We start from the raw sequence: 18,550 nt of genomic DNA, 5'->3' as shown, positions 1-18,550 counted from the left end.
AAAAGAAGCAGACTCACAGATATAGAGAACAAGCCAGTGGTTAGTTACCAGTGGGGTGACGGAAGTGGGGAAGGGGCAACATAGGGGTAGGGAGGAAAAAGGAGTTATTATGGGATTATATAAAATCATGTGTGAAGCTTCTGAAAATTGTAAAGCACTATAGAATTTAAAGAATCTTTCATTCAATAAAAAGATTTTTTTTCAAGACTATTCAAAAATATTAATGTCATAAAAGACAAAGAAATGTTGAGGAAATGTTCCAGGTTAAATAAGACTAAAGTGACATGACAACTAAATATACCAAATCCTAGACTGGATGCTGTACCAGAGAGGGGGAAAAAAATGCTATAAAGGACATTATTGGCCCAATTAACAAGACTGATGTAGATTAAATAAAAAGTATTGTGACAGTGTTAAATTTTACTGAAATTGCTAACTGTACTGTGGTTTTATAAAAGAATATAGTTATTCTTAGGAACCGCACAATGAAGTACCTGGGGGAAAGGTCATTCATGCATGCAACTTACTCTCAGATGGTTTTAAAAAAAATACTGTGGAGTGAAGTAAGTCAGAAAGAGAAAAACAAATATCGTATACTAGCTCATATATGTGGAAGCTAGAAAAATGGTACAGATGAACCTATATCCAGGGAAGGAATAGAGATGCAGACGTAGAGAACTGACATGTGGACACGGGTTGGGGGAAGGGGAGGGTGGGACGAATTGGGAGATTAGGATTGACATATATATACTACCATGTATAAAATAGATAGCTAGTGGAAACCTGCTGTATATAGCACAGGGAGCTCAGCTTGGTGCTCTGTGATGACCCAGATGGGTGGAATGGGCAGGGCGTGGGAGGGAGGTCCAAGAGGGAGGAGATGGAGGTATACATATAGCTTATTCACTTCATTGTACAGCAGAAACTAACACAACATTTTAAAGCAATTATACTCCAATTAAAAAAAAAATACTGGGGCTTCCCTGGTGGCGCAGTGGTTGAGAGTCCGCCTGCCGATGCAGGGGATGCGGGTTCGTGCCCCGGTCTGGGAAGATCCCACATGCCGCGGAGCGGCTGGGCCCGTGAGCCATGGCTGCTGAGCCTGCACGTCCGGAGCCTGTGCTCCACGGCGGGGGGGGCCACAGCAGTGAGAGGCCCGCGTGCCGCAGGGGGGAAAAAAAAAATACTGTACACACACAGCTAGAGTGCAAAAGATAGAGCAAATGGTAAAAAATAACAATAGGTGAATTTGGATAAAATGTATGAGTATTCTTTGTACTAATCTTAGAACTTCTCTATAAATTTGAAATTATTTCCAAATGAAGTTTTTTAAAACCCACAGAAAATCTTTTAAATACCTAGAACATGAAGTTAAATGTTCCCCCTATATTCCTCACCTACAAAAATAGAATATTATAAAATATCAGATGCTATAAGATACTATAAAATAGCAGTAGTCAAATCATTTCATGCTTCTTTCATTAACGCACTTGCATTAACTATACTAGCCACCTCATAAAGTTCAAATACAATAGTGATTGGATGATAAAAGATAACACAGTAAGACAAAAAGGAAAGGCATTAGCAGTAAAAACAACAAAAAAGCTTTCATTTTTCTAATACATGGATTCCAGACAAAAAAATTTTGAAGAGCTTTGAAGCACCTACCTTCCTATTGAACATAAGATAGTTAAGACATGCTTAGGATAGAATTTAACCCAACTAACTTACTTGTTTGCTCTGCTTTAAACATACACACGTTTATGTCAAATGGGTAAATAATACTATGTCAAAATAAGACCCAGTTTTAAAATCAGACCAAATAGCCCAAACCAATATTTGAACTCTCACAACAATAGTTTTAATTTAGAATATGTCTCCCAAAGCTGTACTTTAATTTACTACTTTGTCCTTTATGAGAGGATTTTTAAAAAATCACAAAACAGAGAAACTTACAGTTCATCTCGTTGTCTCTGGGACAGCACCATTTTGGCTGTAATGTCAAGCTTATTTGATATAGTGGTATGTCCCTCCTTTGGGAAATCAAAAAACTTTGCAATCCCTGGATTTATAATTAAATATGCCACTAAGTGGCTTCCACACAGGGGAAAATGATTCTTCCACAAGTGAATCCAACAAGTAACCAGGAGATATTCAACAAGTAAGGTTCATTCCACCTAAGAAGAAAGAGAGAAAGATTATTTCTTTCACTTAGAACTTAAATTATTTCTAAATTATTATTTGCAGTATACACTTTCAAAGGTGAGGTTTACTATGATGTTAATATGAATATCAGATGATGTTTTTTAACGTACTGTGAAAATCAATGCTAAAATAGTCATTTTACTAATTTTAAATTATCTTTAATAGTTTACTGAGCAAAAAGAACACTATTTTAAAATTTACCCACTCACAACCATGACACCTGCTAGATATATTGATATCAACTTTATTAAATTTTGAATATTAACATACAACTTCTAGAGAAGACAATAATTTTCCCTTAATGATAAAAAAAAAATTTTCTAATTTACAAAAAGAAGCATTACCTGAAAAAAGTAACAAAGATAAGTACTTCAGAAACTGTCCACAAGCCAAAGGTACCAACCATAACTGAAGTAACCTTCAAGACTGAATATTAGTTACTAGCGATCTTAGAATAGCTGATATTACTTATAATGTAAACAAGCCATTTAGCAATCTCATGCCCTCTTAACCAATGCATTTAATCAAGAAATAATTTAGGAACTTCCCCAGCGGCACAGTGGTTAAGAATCCACCTGCCAATGCAGGGGACACGGGTTCGATCCCTGGTCCGGGAAGATCCCACATGCCGCAGAGCAACTAAGCCCGTGCGCCACAACTACTGAGCCTGCGCTCTAGAGCCTGGGAGCCACAACTACTGAGCCCGCGTGCCACAACTACTGAAGCCCACGTACCTAGAGCCCATGCTCCGCAACAAGAGAAGCCACTGCAATGAGAAGCCTGCGCACCGCAACGAAGAGTAGCCCCCGCTCACCGCAATTAGAGAAAGCCCGTGTGCAGAAACAAAGACCCGACGCAGCCAAAGATAAAATAAATTTTTTTAAAGAGGTAATTTAGCATTGTTTCAATTTGTGTACTTAAGAAGTATGTGTTTAAAAAAAATTAAAAACTGAATGAAGTACATCTTCTTTGTGCTCACACAGTAATCCAATTCTGTAACCCCATTACCTAATATTTCAGAGCCCTTTCTTTACACTTGCAACACTATAAAGCCAATTTCCATACAGTATCTAAAAAGTACTGTGATCAGCTCAATGAGAGTAAATGTAGGTAAAAGAAAAATCAAGAATTGTTTCTTAAAGAATTATTCTTCAGGGACTTCCCCGGTGGTCCAGTGGTTAAGACTCCGAGCTCCCAATGCAGGGGGCCCGGGTTCGATCCCTTGTTGGGGAACTAGATCCCACATGCCGCAGCGAAGATCCCACGTGCCACAACTAAGACCCAGCACAGCCAAATAAATGAATATTTTTTTAAAAAATTATTCTCCAAGGGCTTCCCTGGTGGCGCAGTGGTTGAGAGTCCGCCTGCCGATGCAGGGGACACGGGTTCGTGCCCCGGTCTGGGAAGATCCCACATGCTGCGGAGCGGCTGGGCCCGTGAGCCATGGCCGTTGAGCCTGTGCATCCGGAGCCTGTGCTCCGCAAGGGGAGAGGCCACAACAGTAAGAGGCCCGCGTAACAAAAAAAAAAAAAAAAAAATTATTCTCCAAATCTCCTGTATAAACTTACAAAAGTTTAATATTAGCATGTCTTATCACACTGTATAAAAATAGCTAGACAGAACGTCCACTGTAATTAGGAAATACAGTTGACCCTTGAACAACACAGGTTTGAACTGCATGGGTCCACTTATAAGTGAATTTTTTTTTCAATAAATATGTACTATGGGACTACACAATCTGAAACTGTAGATACGAAGAGTCAGCCAACTGTAAAATTATACGCAGATTTTTGACTGTGCGGAAGTTTGAAGCTCCTAGCCCCACACTGTTCAAGGGTAAACTATATATCTGAGTAAGTCTTACTTAAAATGCAGACTATTGGTACCTACAAAATTCAATTGGAAGGGACACTTCAAAGAAATAGGAAATCATCTTCCAAATGAAATTAATGTCTAATGAAGGGCATGTAGAACCACCTACTAAGAGACACATCATGGACAGAGGAGACAAAGACTATTTCTTTTTGTTTTAAATACATCACATCTTGGACATCCCTGGCAGCCCATGGTTAAGACTTTGCCTTCCAATGCAGGGGGTGCGGGTTCGATCCCTGGTCAGGGAGCTAAGATCCCACGTGCCTCACAGCCAAAAAACCAAAACTTAAAAAACAGAAGCCATGGACTTCCCTGGTGGCACAGTGGTTGAGAGCCTGCCTGCCCATGCAGGGGACACGGGTTCGTGCCCCAGTCCAGGAAGATCCCACATGCTGCAGAGCGGCTAGGCCCGTGAGCCATGGCTGCTGAGCCTGCGTGTCCGCAGCCTGTGCTCCACAACGGGAGAGGCCACAACAGTGAGAGGCCCGCGTACCGCAAAAAAATAAAATAAAAAAATAAAAAAAAAACAGAAGCCACATCATAACAAATTCAATAAAGACTTAAAAAAAAATAACCCTTAAAAAAAATAAATATATGATATCTTTTTAAAAACTGAAATATATTTGACATATAACATTGTGTAAATTTAAGGTATATGTTAATTTGATACATTTATAGATTATAATATTATCATTGCCTTTGTAGTGATAATTAGTACCTCTATCATATTACATAATTTTTTAAAAAGTGGTTGGAATAATTAAGTTCTAGTCTCTTGTTGAGCAAGTTTGATGATTATAATACATTACTGTTGTCTACACTCCCCATCTGTGCTTTAGATTTCTAGGACTTCTTCACTACTCATTGCAAGTTTGTACCTTTTTTTCAATTTTTATTTTTTATTGTGGTAACACTGGTTTATAACATTATTTTAGTTTCATGTATACAGCATTGTATTTCTACTTCTATGTACCCCACAGCGTGCTTACCACCAAAAGTTTAGGTTCCATCTGTCACCATACAGTTGATTCCCTTTACCCATCCCTTCCCCTCTGGTAACCACTATGCTGTCAAAGACCATTTCTTGAGTACCCTTTCCATGCCATGTCAGGCACGATTCCAGGCACTGGGGATAGAGAGTGGTGAATAAGCCAGTCAAGGAGGAAAAATGAGAGAGCAGACCCTGCTTTTAAATAGGAGCCCTGAGTCAAAGAGTGAGTACTCATATGTTCCCAATGGCAGCTGCTGATTTCAATGGAGATCCTTCTCCACTGAGCAATACTAGTAAATATAATCAGGGATTTATTTTATAATCTTGAATGATTCTTCTGACCTGTAGCCCAGTTACCTCAAAATAATAGCTGAAAGCCACCACTACCACTATGTCTAAATCCAGAGAAATATGACTAATGTGAGTAATAAATTGTGGATTGAGAACCAAGCACAATGGACAACTGAGAAAACCAACCATCTTTGGTATTTAACATCTCTTAATTATTTAAGCCTCACTTTTCTAAATCTCACTAGTCATGCCATGCCAAACTATCTTGGAACTCATACACTCTAATGAAGGTTACAGTAGGGTAAGGATTATCTGATGTTGTGACTATGTGAACTGTCTACAGATTTCCATTATCTGGGACAATGGTAATCCACTGACAGAGAATTAATCATATAAATCAGAGTAAAAAAGAAACATAGCAAAAATCCCTGTTTTAATCAGGAAATAACTCTACTGTATTAGGTACATTACAGGGTCCAATTTAATTATGGAGAGACTGCCTCTAGACAAAAAAGCAAATTAATGTACGAGAATTACAACAGTACTGGAATACTAGCATGATCTAATAACGATAAAACCAAGGCATGCATAAATCACTGAATGTATAGTAGTGTAATGCACAAATTTATTCATTCAACAAACATACACAAAACAGTTACTATGAGCCAGGCATCAGGTTTAATGAGGGAAAAGTCTTGGTCTTTACACTGAAGAAGTTGCAGTCTACTGGAAGAGTCAGCCAAGAAACAGGCAATTAAAACTGCGTGAAAAGTGTGACAAGTACTTCCACATAGCGGGTGATGATTCAAGATAAAGCTGAAGGGGACCTCCCTGGTGGCACAGTGGTTGAGGGTCCGCCTGTTAATGCAGGGGACACGGGTTCGAGCCCTGGCCCGGGAAGATCCCACATGCCGCGGAGCAACGGAGTCCTTGTGCCACAACTACTGAGCCTGCGCTCTAGAGCCCGCAAGCCACAGCTACTGAGCCTGCGTGCCACAACTATTGAAGCCCACGCACCTAGAGCCCGTGCTCCGCAACAAGAGAAGCCACCGCAACGAGAAGCCCATGCACCACAATGAAGAGTAACCCCCACTCGCAGCAGCTACAGAAAGCCCACGCACAGCAACGAAGACCCAACACAGACTAAATAAATGAATGAATGAATGAATAAATACATTTTTAAAAAGATAAAGCTGAAGAGGTAAGCACAGGCTAGGTCACAAAACAAGCACTGGTCTTTATAATTTATTGGACAATGGTAAACCATTAGATAAGTTTTTTAGAAAAATCATTCTCATTTATATAGTGAAGAATGGACCATGAGGACGGGAAAGGAAGAAACCAGATAGAAGGTTTGCAGTAATGAAGGTGATAGATGATGGAGATCTACACTAGAATAGCAGCAGTAAATAAAGAGAACTAGAAAGGTGAGAGTAAAAGGTCAGTCAAGGAGTCGACTCAAAAAACTTCTAGATTTCTAGATTAGAAATAAGTTGAACGAAGTAGAACTATGTGTGAGGGGATGAAGAAGTAAGTGTGACTCATTCCATCTTTAGATACACTGAATCCAAGGTGCCTGTGAGATTTCTAGTCAGAAGCTGTACAACCAAGTCAGTTCTGAAAAGAACCAACCTATGGGGGGGGAAAAAAAAGGTCTGGTACTTACCAGCTAAGAGATGGTATAACTGAAGCCATGACAAAGGATGACATGACCTATGGAGAATGTGTACAGTACGATGAGCAGAAGCCCTAGGCTAGAGCCAGGCAGAGCAACACCAACACTTAAGAGTCTACAACAGAGGCTGAGAGGAAGCAATTAAAGAGGTAAAAGTAAAAAGAAGAGAGAATATGTCACAAGTCAAGGAAGTATTTCAAGGAGAGGCAACCAACAATACCCAAAGTTACCCAACTGTCAAGTAAAATAAGGTCTGAAATGGGTCTGTTCCATTCAGTATAGAGCTCCTACTGATAACCTTGATGAGAATGGTTTCAGTAAAATGGTAAGGGCATGGTTCAACACCGCAAAACCCACATCCAAATGGGCTGATGAGTGCAAGAAGATGAAGTAAAGATGGTACCATGAATAAAAATCTTAGAAACAGATGGAAATGTTAAAAAGCAGTTTTTCTGGGTTGTTGTTTTTCTCAACCAAGCGAGATGCTTAAATGCTAATGGTGGAGAAAAAAAAGACTCAAGAGAAATAAAGGAATGAATAATTTTAGTATGACCATTTTCACCCCCTAATTAACCAAAGGCAAACAATGAAACAACCAGACATGATGTATCCCCTGAGAGGATAACAACACGCCACCTATAAAGTATTCTTGCCACAAAATCGAATCTGAATCTGTTCAAGTCTCTGGCTCCAACTATCAATTTGCAAGAAGTATAGAGGGCAGAAGAATATGTTAAAGACACCACGGGGATATAACCAGCAAAATCCAGATTGTGAAAAGCCCTATAAAATAAATGACCCAGTTTCTTCAAATAAATTCCAAGGAAATTAAAAAAAGAGTTGGAAAGGGAAACCTATAGATTAAAAGAGATAAGTGATATAACCATTGGACTTCATTGACCTTACTTAGATCTGAACTTTTAGAAAGTGTAAAATAAATAATTTTTGTAAAACAAAGCAATTAACAAACATTTGGGGAAATGTGAACATTGACTGGATGTCTGATGATATTAAAGAATAACTGAGTTTTTCAAGGGATAATGGTATCGTGATTATTTTTTAAAGTCGTTTAGAAATATACAATGAAAATTTTATCAGTGGAATAACGTGTCTGGGATTTGCTTCAAAAAAATTTGGAAGTGTGGATGGAGGGACATATATGAAACAATATTAGCTTTGAGTTGATAACTGTTGAAGAGGGATAATGGGTACATGAATGGTTATTATTCTCTACTTTTGTTTATGAATCTGATGTTTTCCATAATAAAAAGTCTTTTTAAAAAATCAGAATAGGGAAATACTCAATGGAAGGAGGAGGAAGAAAAAGGAATGAGGGATCCAGATATAAAGTTGGCTTACCTCTTCTACTGTATTAGAAAGGAGAAAAGGATGCAAAAATTTTTATATTCTGGGAAAACAGGAAGTAAGGTCATTTGCTGGCTGGGGGAGAAAGGAAGAAGGCAATAAGAGGCTTGAAAGAGCTGCTATGAAGAATGAGGGCAAAGGAACACAACAGGAAGTACAGGAAGGACATTTTTAAGATTGGAGACCATGAATTTTTGCTGGTGCCAATCTACAAAGATGTGATTTTTCTGTAGCAAGTATGTATAGTCGTCTGGCTACAGAAACAGAAAAGTCATACATTAGAGATCTAGGATTGGGTTGAGGGTTTACAGGATATGTGAGATGAATGCATAATGAAGGGAGTTGAAACAATGGATCAAAGAGCCTAAACTACATTGTGCAGAAAGTGATAACATGGGAGACGAACACTTGAAAGGCTGTAGTAAAAGAGTGGGATGATTAAATTTAAAACGTCTCAATTTGCTAATTATAATTAATTATGATATTATTTACTACTATAGGTTAATAATGTTTTTATTACAACTAGCTAAGTATTGATGACAAATGGTAGAGAGAGACAATAGGTATGATGAGCCCTAAATGCAGATTAAGAAAGAAGATGTGGGTTCGAGCCAGTCATCAACTCTATAAATCTGAGTAATTCATCTAACTTTTCTGGAAAGAAGATAATATCTAAGGTTCCTTTTAACTCAGATTATTTTATCCTCTATTAATTTCCTAGCTTTAAACTTTCTTCCCTTTATTTAACATACATATTGGTTACCAGAAAGCCCAAGTATCATACTTAAGAATTTAATATAGACAAGGTACAGTATTTCTCAGATTTACCTTTCCAGTTACCTTTTAGCTTAATATTTTAATATATAATTGCAAAATATCCCATAACAACAAAAATAAATGGTTCTCAAATGGAGCAAAAGACAGAGTTTAGAGTACTTTGCAATGAACAATCTATATTTTATAACCAACAATACAAATAAACCAGGCAGTATTTTCATACCACCTAGTGGATGGAGGAGTTCTAAATCTTTTTGGGGGTCACTGGACTCCTTTGAGAATGTGATGAAAGCCAAGACCTCTTGCCTCAAAAAAGGACATATGAAGATAAACAAAGTATTACATACATGCATTTTAAGGGGGTTCACAAATCCTTCCAAAGTCAACATAATGAATGAAAAGACTTATCATATTTGAAATGTATTTTGGCAGTACTTCAATAATCCCCTCTAAGCTACTTGTATATATCACAAACATATTTCAAAGAAGAGTTTGGTTTGTTCATTTGCATGTCAATATCCAGACATCCTTAAGAGATCAGATCCGTGTTGCCTGAGCACTAGAAACAGAGGCTTCTTCAGTATGCTTTCTGGAATGCAGAATTCTTAAGTATTCTGTATTCTAATACTATATCCACTTTTCTGCTACACCAGTGCAGCTCTCCTAGACAACAATGTTTATGATTTGGATAAGTACCTCACCACAGAAAGAGAAAGGAGAAAGGAGAAAAGTAAAAAAGAAAAGAGAAGTAAGAGAATATTAAAAAATAATCTTACAAATCAGGATGGTGAGTGAATTATTAAAGTTCCTCTCATTTTGTTTCAATGTGTTAAAAACACTGGCTAAGGTTTCACACTTAGCCAAGTTTGCAAGTTCTTTTATCTCCCATGGACTTCCCAAGGACACCAAGGCTCACTACTAACGGATTCACACTTGAGACAGACATTTCAACAACAATAATACCATCCTATAATCTCTGAGCAAACGATTTGAAATTTTTCTCCTGTCAACTTCTTTTGTATTAGGCTGTGTATCAATAGTTACGTTAAAAATTACCTGGAAAACTACAATAGAAAGTGGTAACACACTGAAAGAGACTACACGGACAGGACACAGCTACAAGATCTGCAGAAGTCTGGTTTTACCAAGGTGGGAAATAAAGTCCACCAACACAGCTCTCAATTTCACCCCATTGCAATGAGAGCTTTTGGTCCGAAAGTTAGGGACTTAAAGCTTCAAGGCTAATGGGAATTTTCTGCTCAAACAATATTGTTTTAAACGCTAAAGCCTTCAACATTAAAATATTGATTGGTAAGGTCTTACCCAGGGATTTTCCAATTGAATATTTATTAAAAAGAAGAAAATCACAATACTTGGACCATTCTTAAAATGGGACAATCAGCCTCACGTAAAATTGGTGTAAATCAAAAGAATACCCTAGAATTTGAGGCATTGTGATGTTAAGGCTTCAATTTTTATTTTTATTTTTTTATTTTTTTTGCGGTATGCTGGCCTCTCCCGTTTTGGAGCACAGGCTCCGGACGCACAGGCTCAGCGGCCATGGCTCACGGGCCCAGCCATTCCACGGCGTGTGGGATCTTCCCGGACCGGGGCACGAACCCGTGTCCCCTGCATCGGCAGGCGGACTCTCAATCACTGCGCCACCAGGGAAGCCCAAGGCTTCAAATTTTGAGATCAGTTTCCAGCTTCAAGGAAACTAAAGCAGAAGGTTGTTACATTTTTTTATGAAAGGCTTTTAGTAGAGTTTTTTACAGTTTTATTTTAGCAGAGTTTTATTTCTATGCAATGCAGAATTCTTCTCCAGAATTCTTCTGTATTCTTCTCTCTCTTCCTGGTAACACAGTATTACATACAGTTTTGAAGTAATGATGCTTACACAACAGCATTTTGGGGGAATGTTACATTGATCTCAAATTATGAACACTACAAAATGTCAAAATTATGAGGACTGACACAACTTTGCCTTAAAGAGTACTAGACTGGAGCTTGTCATATTATGTTTAAGGAAGACTTATAGAGTGTTCACTGATGTTTATCATTTTAATATTTCTGAAGGCCATTACAGTGACTTGGATATGTGCTGAAAGCCAAACTTTTTTTTTTTTTTCTTTTTTTCTTTTTGCGGTATGCGGGCCTCTCACTGTTGTGGCCTCTCCCGTTGCGGAGCACAGGCTCCGGACGCGCAGGCCCAGCGGCCATGGCTCACGGGCCCAGCCGCTCCGCGGCATATGGGATCCTCCCAGACCGGGGCACGAACCCGTATCCCCTGCATCCGCAGGCGGACTCTCAACCACTGCGCCACCAGGGAGGCCCGAAAGCCAAACTTTTAAACAAAGAACTTTTTTTTTTTTTTGGCTGTGTTGGGTGTTCGTTGCTGCGCGCAGGCTTTCTTTAGTTGCGGCGAGCGGGGGTTACTCTTTGTTGTGGTGCATGGGGTTCTCATTGCAGTGGCTTCTCTTGTTGCACAGCACAGGCTCTAGGCGCGCAGGCTTCAGCAGTTGTGGCACGTGGGCTCAGGAGCTGTGGCTCACGGGCTCTAGAGCGCAGGCTCAGCAGTTGTGGTTTGCGGGCTTAGTTGCTCCCCGGCATGTGGGATCTTCCCGGACCAGGGCTCAAACCCGGGTCCCCTGCATTGGCAGGCGGATTCTTAACCACTGTGCCACCAGGGAGCCCAAACGAAAAACTATTTTAAATAAATCCTATTTCAACACACACACACACACACACACACACAAAACACCTTTATAAACTATTATTTCACTAATAATCTACATTGTTCTTTGCTAACCAGGAGTTTATGAAATAGGGGAAAATAATACAGAAAATAAAGGATGTGTCTGACGGAAAACATAAACAGCAATTATATGGTAATAGTAGAGGTGTACTGACATAAAAAATGGAAACTGTCAGATTTACTTATTATTAGATGTACATTAAGTGATTGCCAATGGTTCCTGCTCTCATGAAATTGTCACTCAACAATGCCTTATTTAAAGAGGGTCAGCGTGGCTTCCCTTGTGGTGCAGTGGTTAAGAATCTGCGTGCCAATGCAGGGGACACGGGTTTGAGACCTGGTCCAGAAAGATCCCACATGCCGTGGAGCAGCTAAGCCCACGTGCCACTAATGAAGCCCACACGTCTAGAGCCCATGCTCTGCAACAAGAAAAGCCACCGCAATGAGAAGCCCACGCACCGCAACCAAGAGTAGCCCCCACTCACTGCAACTAGAGAATGCCCTTGCGCAGCAACGAAGATTCAACGCAGCCGTAAATGAATGAATGAATGATGACAGCTAAGCGAACAAGGTATATTTTTTTTAAAAATAAAATAGAGGGTCAGCAAATTGTCTACCTTCCTTGAATAGCACATATTATATTATAGCTCATAACCCTAATCCAAATAATATATTCCAGATACAGCAATGAGGCAAGGCAGAAGAATTACTGAGTACCTTTTCATACTAGTTTTCTAGAGTTAAATAGAATCTCCCGTTTCTTCATGAACTGTGCGCTTCGTGAGAAATGAAACCTGAAGCAGTCATCTCCCAAACATGGTCCTGGCCCCTGGATGAGGATGTTTTTTCACTTGTGCTGTCTTCTCCTCCTCTCACCATCCCCCAATTGTCTGCAACATCCAAATCATTCTGATTTCCATACAACTAACCCAACAGAACATACACATGTGTTTTGATTTGCAGTCCTCACTGTACGGACTCATCCGTGTAAATAGTGGTGGGTAGTTTGGGTGTGCCAGCAAATTCTTCATCACTTCAGATGATGCTCCTTACCATGGCGTCAGACATGAGGTTACAGGTTTCTCTAAGTTCTCAGTATTTGACTTTGACGATTACTCTAGGTAAAAACAATGTTTAAAACTACGTCATTAGTGCCATACTGCAATGCAGTCAGATAATGAAAAAAAATAGGTACACTTACCTATGAAATCAATGCATTGCATATTCTGAAAAATACCCCAAATTTAAATTTTTAAATTTACAGTTTAATTCTGTAAGATTACATCAGACAACAAAGTATCCCCGAAAGTAACTTCATTTCCTTAAATCAATTTTTGTCATTTCCTCACTCTCCCCCACCTACAGAGATAAGCTTCTAGAGTCCTGAAATTGTTTTCTAATAAAAAATAAGATGGCAAAAGTAACTAAAACATTAATTGTCCTTGCAGTATCTTCTGGTCTGTGTGAACAATTAACATGAAGAAGTTAGATTTCCCCTATCCTCAGAATTTGAAAATGTTAGATCACTGAAAGTTTTTAATCAAATACCTAGGGGTTTTTTTGGTTTGTTTTTATTTATTTAGTTAGTTAGTTATTTGGCTGCACTGGGTCTTAGTTGCGGCATGCGGGATCTAGTTTGCTGACCAGGGATCGAACCCAGGCTGCCTGCACTTGGAGCACAGAGTCTTAGCCACTGGACCACCAAGGAAGTCCCTCAAATACCTAGGCTTTAATGTCTACTTGTTCTTATTCTCCTTCAGCTTGGAGGTCCATGATTCACTAGGACCTGCTATTGGCAGGCAGTAACAAAAACTAAAGCAAAAAAAGACCAGGTTGGTTCATAATTGAGGGACAGACTAAGCTCAGGCATAGTTCACTTTTTGAAAAAGCAAAATTCTTCCAACAGCTGCACCATTTCCTCACTTTCCTATTAGTTACAATTGACTACCATATCTCATTTTGCAAGATTTAAGTCACTCATCCAAAATACTTTGCATTTTTCAATTAGCCTTGGACCAATGATTAAGATATCACCTCTTCTACTGAGAATTACTCCTACCAATCTCAAGTCTAGTAACTCTTAATATTAAAGGCAAGTGTTGCAAATAGATGCTCTACAGCTTTAGATTATAAATCTGAAGAAAGGAGATAAAGTATTTTTAAGATGAGATTAACATTTCAATCAGTAGACTCTGAGTAAAGCAGATGACCCTCCATAATGTGGGTGGGCCTCATCCAATCTGTTGAAGGCCTTAAGAGAAAGACTTACACATCCCCCGAGATGCCTTTGGACGTAGAGCTGCAACATCAACTCTTCCCTGGCTCACCAGCCAGCCAGCCTACCCTACAAATTTTGGACCTACCAACCTTCACAACCACATGAGCCAATTTCTTAAAATCTCTCCCTCCCCTTTCTCTCCCTCTCCCGGCAATTGACTGGGGTCACTTTTTCCTTTTAAATTTATACGTAAATCCTATTGGTTCTGTTTTGCTGGAGAACCCTAATAATACGCCCCCAAACCCTCAGTTCTGTTATAATAATATAGCAGCCTTTATTATTATAGCCTTAGCCTATCACTAAACTCTATTGGAATGAATACTCTTCACCCCTCATACTGCTTAAACCCTACTCCCTGGATACTCTCTAGGTAAATCAATGCCTTCAAGGGTTATCAAATGCAAAATACTGAGTCCCACTTAAAACTGACAAGAGAGATGTGCTGAACAAAGGGCTACTACTGAGGTACAAAACAGATAACTGAGAACTCTCCTATCCTCTGTTTCTTCATCACTCTCTCCACTAAGTTTTTGATATTCACTGCCATTGCAACTTACAAGCGCCATCTCATTACTGTTGACCTTTCAGCTCTTCTCTTTCTTCTCCTTGTTTCTTTTTTCTTGGCCAGTCTACCTCATCATTCTTGGCTTTCCCTTTATGGACATTAATCAGGATGCCTCCTCATTCTCACAGCACACCCATCAAACTCATGCTAGATATAATCTTCACTCCAGCAGTGTTCACCTGTTGATGGGTGTTCAAAGATCACTTTTTTTTTCTTCTTTATTTTTTGGCTGCATTGGGTCTTCGTTGCTGCATGTGGGCTTTCTCTAGTTGCGGCAAGCGGGGGCTACTCTTCGTTGTGGTGCATGGGCTTCTCATTTAAGTAGCTTTTCCTGTTGTGGAGCATGGGCTCCAGGCGCACAGGCTTCAGTAGTTGTGGCGCGTGGGCTCAGTAGTTGTGGCATGTGGGCTCTAGAGCCCAGGCTCAGTAGTTGTGGCACACAGACTCAGCTGCTCCACGGCATGTGGGATCCACCCGGACCAGGGATCGAACCCGTGTCCCCTGCACTGGCAGGTGGACTCTTAACCACTGCACCACCAGGGAAGTTCCAAAGATCGTTTCTCTGTTGATTAAAATCCCTCTCTTTGACTTAAGGCATGAAGCCTTTTGGAACACCTGATGGTTCCTAAGAAATGGAATTCTGACTGACCTGCTTAGATTTTATTGTATATCGCTTTCTAGTGCTTTTTATCTCAAATCAGTTTTCTGTGTGATACAACTGTGTATGCCTATAAACAGTGAAATAGAATGTGAAAAAAGACAAACATATGTTGTTTTAGTATGCTTTTAGAGGTTGCAGGTCACTTATTTCTTTTAAATTCACTCTGGTGTCAAAATACACTTAAATGAAAACAAGAGGAAAAGATCTACTATTTAAACAGTTGCTTTACAGACATACAGCCTGATAGTACTGACAAAACAAAATGAACTACTCCTCCTAAAAATATTGAGTCTCATATAAATTGTGTTCTACCTCATTAAATCCATTATTTCCAGATTCACTGGGATTCTATGATGCCAAATAAATATCTCATAAAAATAAAGAATACTAAATTATACTACTTGCTCTCTAATGTGAATTCCAACTTGTATTCTACTATTCTATTGAGTGACATCAAAAGAGAAAATGAATTTACCAAACTAATGCTGATGACCTCTGTGAGTATACATAAATTTAGGCAATGATTGTTTAGGTTGAAAAACACCTCTGGGACACAGAATAATAAATGCCACATATGTATTTTTTTCAAATAGGATTTACTAAAATAGTTGAAGGAAGTAACTATGGATTTTAACCAGGAGTATATGTTAGAACCCCCTGAGAAACATCCTGAAAATAATCTTGGCTAGACCTTACCCTCAGAGATTCTTAGACGCCATCTAAATTTTAAAATTTTCTCCAGATGATTCTGATGCACATCCTCAGCAGAGAACTGTATACTCAACACTACAGACTACAGCCAGTCCTAAAGGGCCAAAAGCAAAATTATAAAGAAGGGGAAATCGAGAAATCAAGTGTCAGAACTCATCTGTGTTCCAAGGGCAAAAATCAAATCAGGAGGCCAAGGTACTCAGATTTCAATGGTAACTGCAACAACTGTCACCCAAATTCAAAGAAATATTTACAAAGCCCTTCAGATATATCTAGAGGAGAAATTTTATATTAACAGGAAAAAGAGGTCAATACAACACTTTGAAATAACTACGCATTTTTCATTATAGTTAAGCTGTTATTAAAGATTTTTTTTTAATTCTTCAAGAAAATACTGCTGGCTTGTTCATTATACAACTCTGTGTAGTCCTCATATTCCTGGTATGTTCTAATAAAGACACATTCTTTTGTAACTATATTATTTTGTTGCTTTTTGTCTGGATTCTATCTCCTTTCCTTTGTATCTACACCAGGGGTCAGCAAACTTTCGGACCTTATGGTTTCTGTAGCAAGAAATTAACAACAATAAATAATGTATGTGGAATATGTGGGTCTCTGTTTCAATAAAACTTTATGGACAATGAAATTTCAATTTCATATAACTTTTAAATAAATTATTGATTTATAAAATTAAAAATTGAAATTATTTTAGAAAATAAATTGTGTAAAAATTTTTACAAAATATTATTTTGCTTCTTTCCAACCACTAAAAACTGTAAAAATCACTCTTAGCACGAAGGCACAGTGGTTAAGAATCCACTTGCCAATGCAGGGGACACGGATTCAAGCCCTGCCTGGTCTGGGAAGATCCTACATGCCGCAGAGCAACTTAGCCCGTGTGCCACAACTACTGAGCCTGCGCTCTAGAGCCTGCGTGCTACTACTGAGGCTGCGTGCCACAACTACTGAAGCCCATGTGCCTACAGCCCATGCTCCGCAACAAGAGAAGCCACTGCAATGAGAAGCCCGCGCACCACAACGAAGAGTAGCTTCCGTTCGCTGCAACTAGATAAAACCCACGCGCAGAAACGAAGACCCAATGCAGCCAAAAATAATAAATAAATAGATGTAATCTCTCATCATTAAAAAAAAAAAAAAAGGAAGGAGGCAGAATTTGGCTTGCCAGCCATAGTATGGCAAGCCCCCTTATCTAGACAAATGAAGTTATCTGATACAGCCTATTTTTAATAACAGTAATATCTTTCATAGGGTTGTCAGGCAGATTAAATGAGTTGATACATTTAGAACAGTAAGTGCTGTATGATTTTACACACACACACACACACACCCCACACACAAAGGAGATACAGAAAGACACTAAGATAGATATTTCCATATCTTTGCTATTTTGTTTAATACACCTCCATTTGTTAGCCTATCACACTGAAATGTTTTGCCTAAAATCTGATTGTTATAAAAAAGAAAAATCAGGGCTTCCCTGGTGGCGCAGTGGTTGAGAGTCCGCCTGCCGATGCAGGGGACAAGGGTTCGTGCCCCGGTCTGGGAAGATCCCACATGCCGCAGAGCGGCTGGGCCCGTGAGCCATGGCCGCTGAGCCTGCGCATCTGCAGCCTGTGCTCCGCAACGGGAGAGGCCACAACAGTGAGAGGCCCGCGTACCACAAAAAAAAAAAAAAAAAAAAAGAAAAGAAAAAAGAAAAGAAAAAAGAAAAATCAGGGGACTTCCCTGGTGGTCCAGTGGTTAAGAATCCACCTTCCAATGAAGGGGACCAATCCCTGGTCAGGAAACTAAGATCCCATGTGCCACGGGGCAACTAAGCCCATGTGCTGCAACTACTGAGCCCGTGTGCCTCAACTAGAGAGCCTGTGCACAACTAGAGAGAAGCCCACGTGCCACAACTAAGACCAAAAAATACGTAGCCAAAAAATAAAGAAATAAAATAAACATTTTAAAAAATAATAAAATTTTAAAATTAAAAAAGAAAAATCATTGTTGAGGTAGAAAACGCATCCAGTGATGTTTCATCAGCTTCTTCTAGAAACGAATTTGCTAGTTCTCTTTCTCAAAAATCCAAAATAAATATATCCACCTGCAATTTATCCACAGCAGTAGTCTCATATATCTGAATCTCAGGCAAAAAAACAAACAAACCCTAACCTACCTACTGAAGTAAACATTTACAAAGATCTATATTAAGACCTCAAAGGAGGACACAGGGATCCTAATTTCAGTACACTAACGCAACTGCAGTTAGGAAGGGCTTTGTCTATAACTGCATCATTACATTATAACCAAGACACGGCTTACAAATTCAGGTTTAGAGTGCTTTTTCCTTTAGTTAAGTAGTCAACTTAATTAACCAAGGAAGGTCAGCGACTCT

General features: G+C 39.2%; 1 protein-coding gene across 1 annotated transcript in view; it reads right to left on the bottom strand.

Annotated features, from left to right (window-relative positions):
* PAFAH1B1 (platelet activating factor acetylhydrolase 1b regulatory subunit 1) overlaps positions 1–18,550 on the bottom strand; it is an 80,103-nt gene that overhangs the window by 40,001 nt on the left and 21,552 nt on the right. The window contains exon 2 of the mRNA XM_081220340.1: positions 1,957–2,177. Within this exon, the coding sequence (XP_081076466.1) occupies positions 1,957–1,988 (32 nt within the window). The 5' untranslated portion in view covers positions 1,989–2,177. The remainder of the gene's footprint in view (positions 1–1,956; positions 2,178–18,550) is intronic.

The sequence above is a fragment of the Mesoplodon bidens genome, assembly GCF_964165515.1.
Source record: "Mesoplodon bidens genome assembly, chromosome: 19".
NCBI classification, from domain to species: domain Eukaryota; kingdom Metazoa; phylum Chordata; class Mammalia; order Artiodactyla; family Ziphiidae; genus Mesoplodon; species Mesoplodon bidens.
Note: the sequence above shows the minus strand (reverse complement) of the source record. Positions and strands in the feature narration are given on the sequence as shown.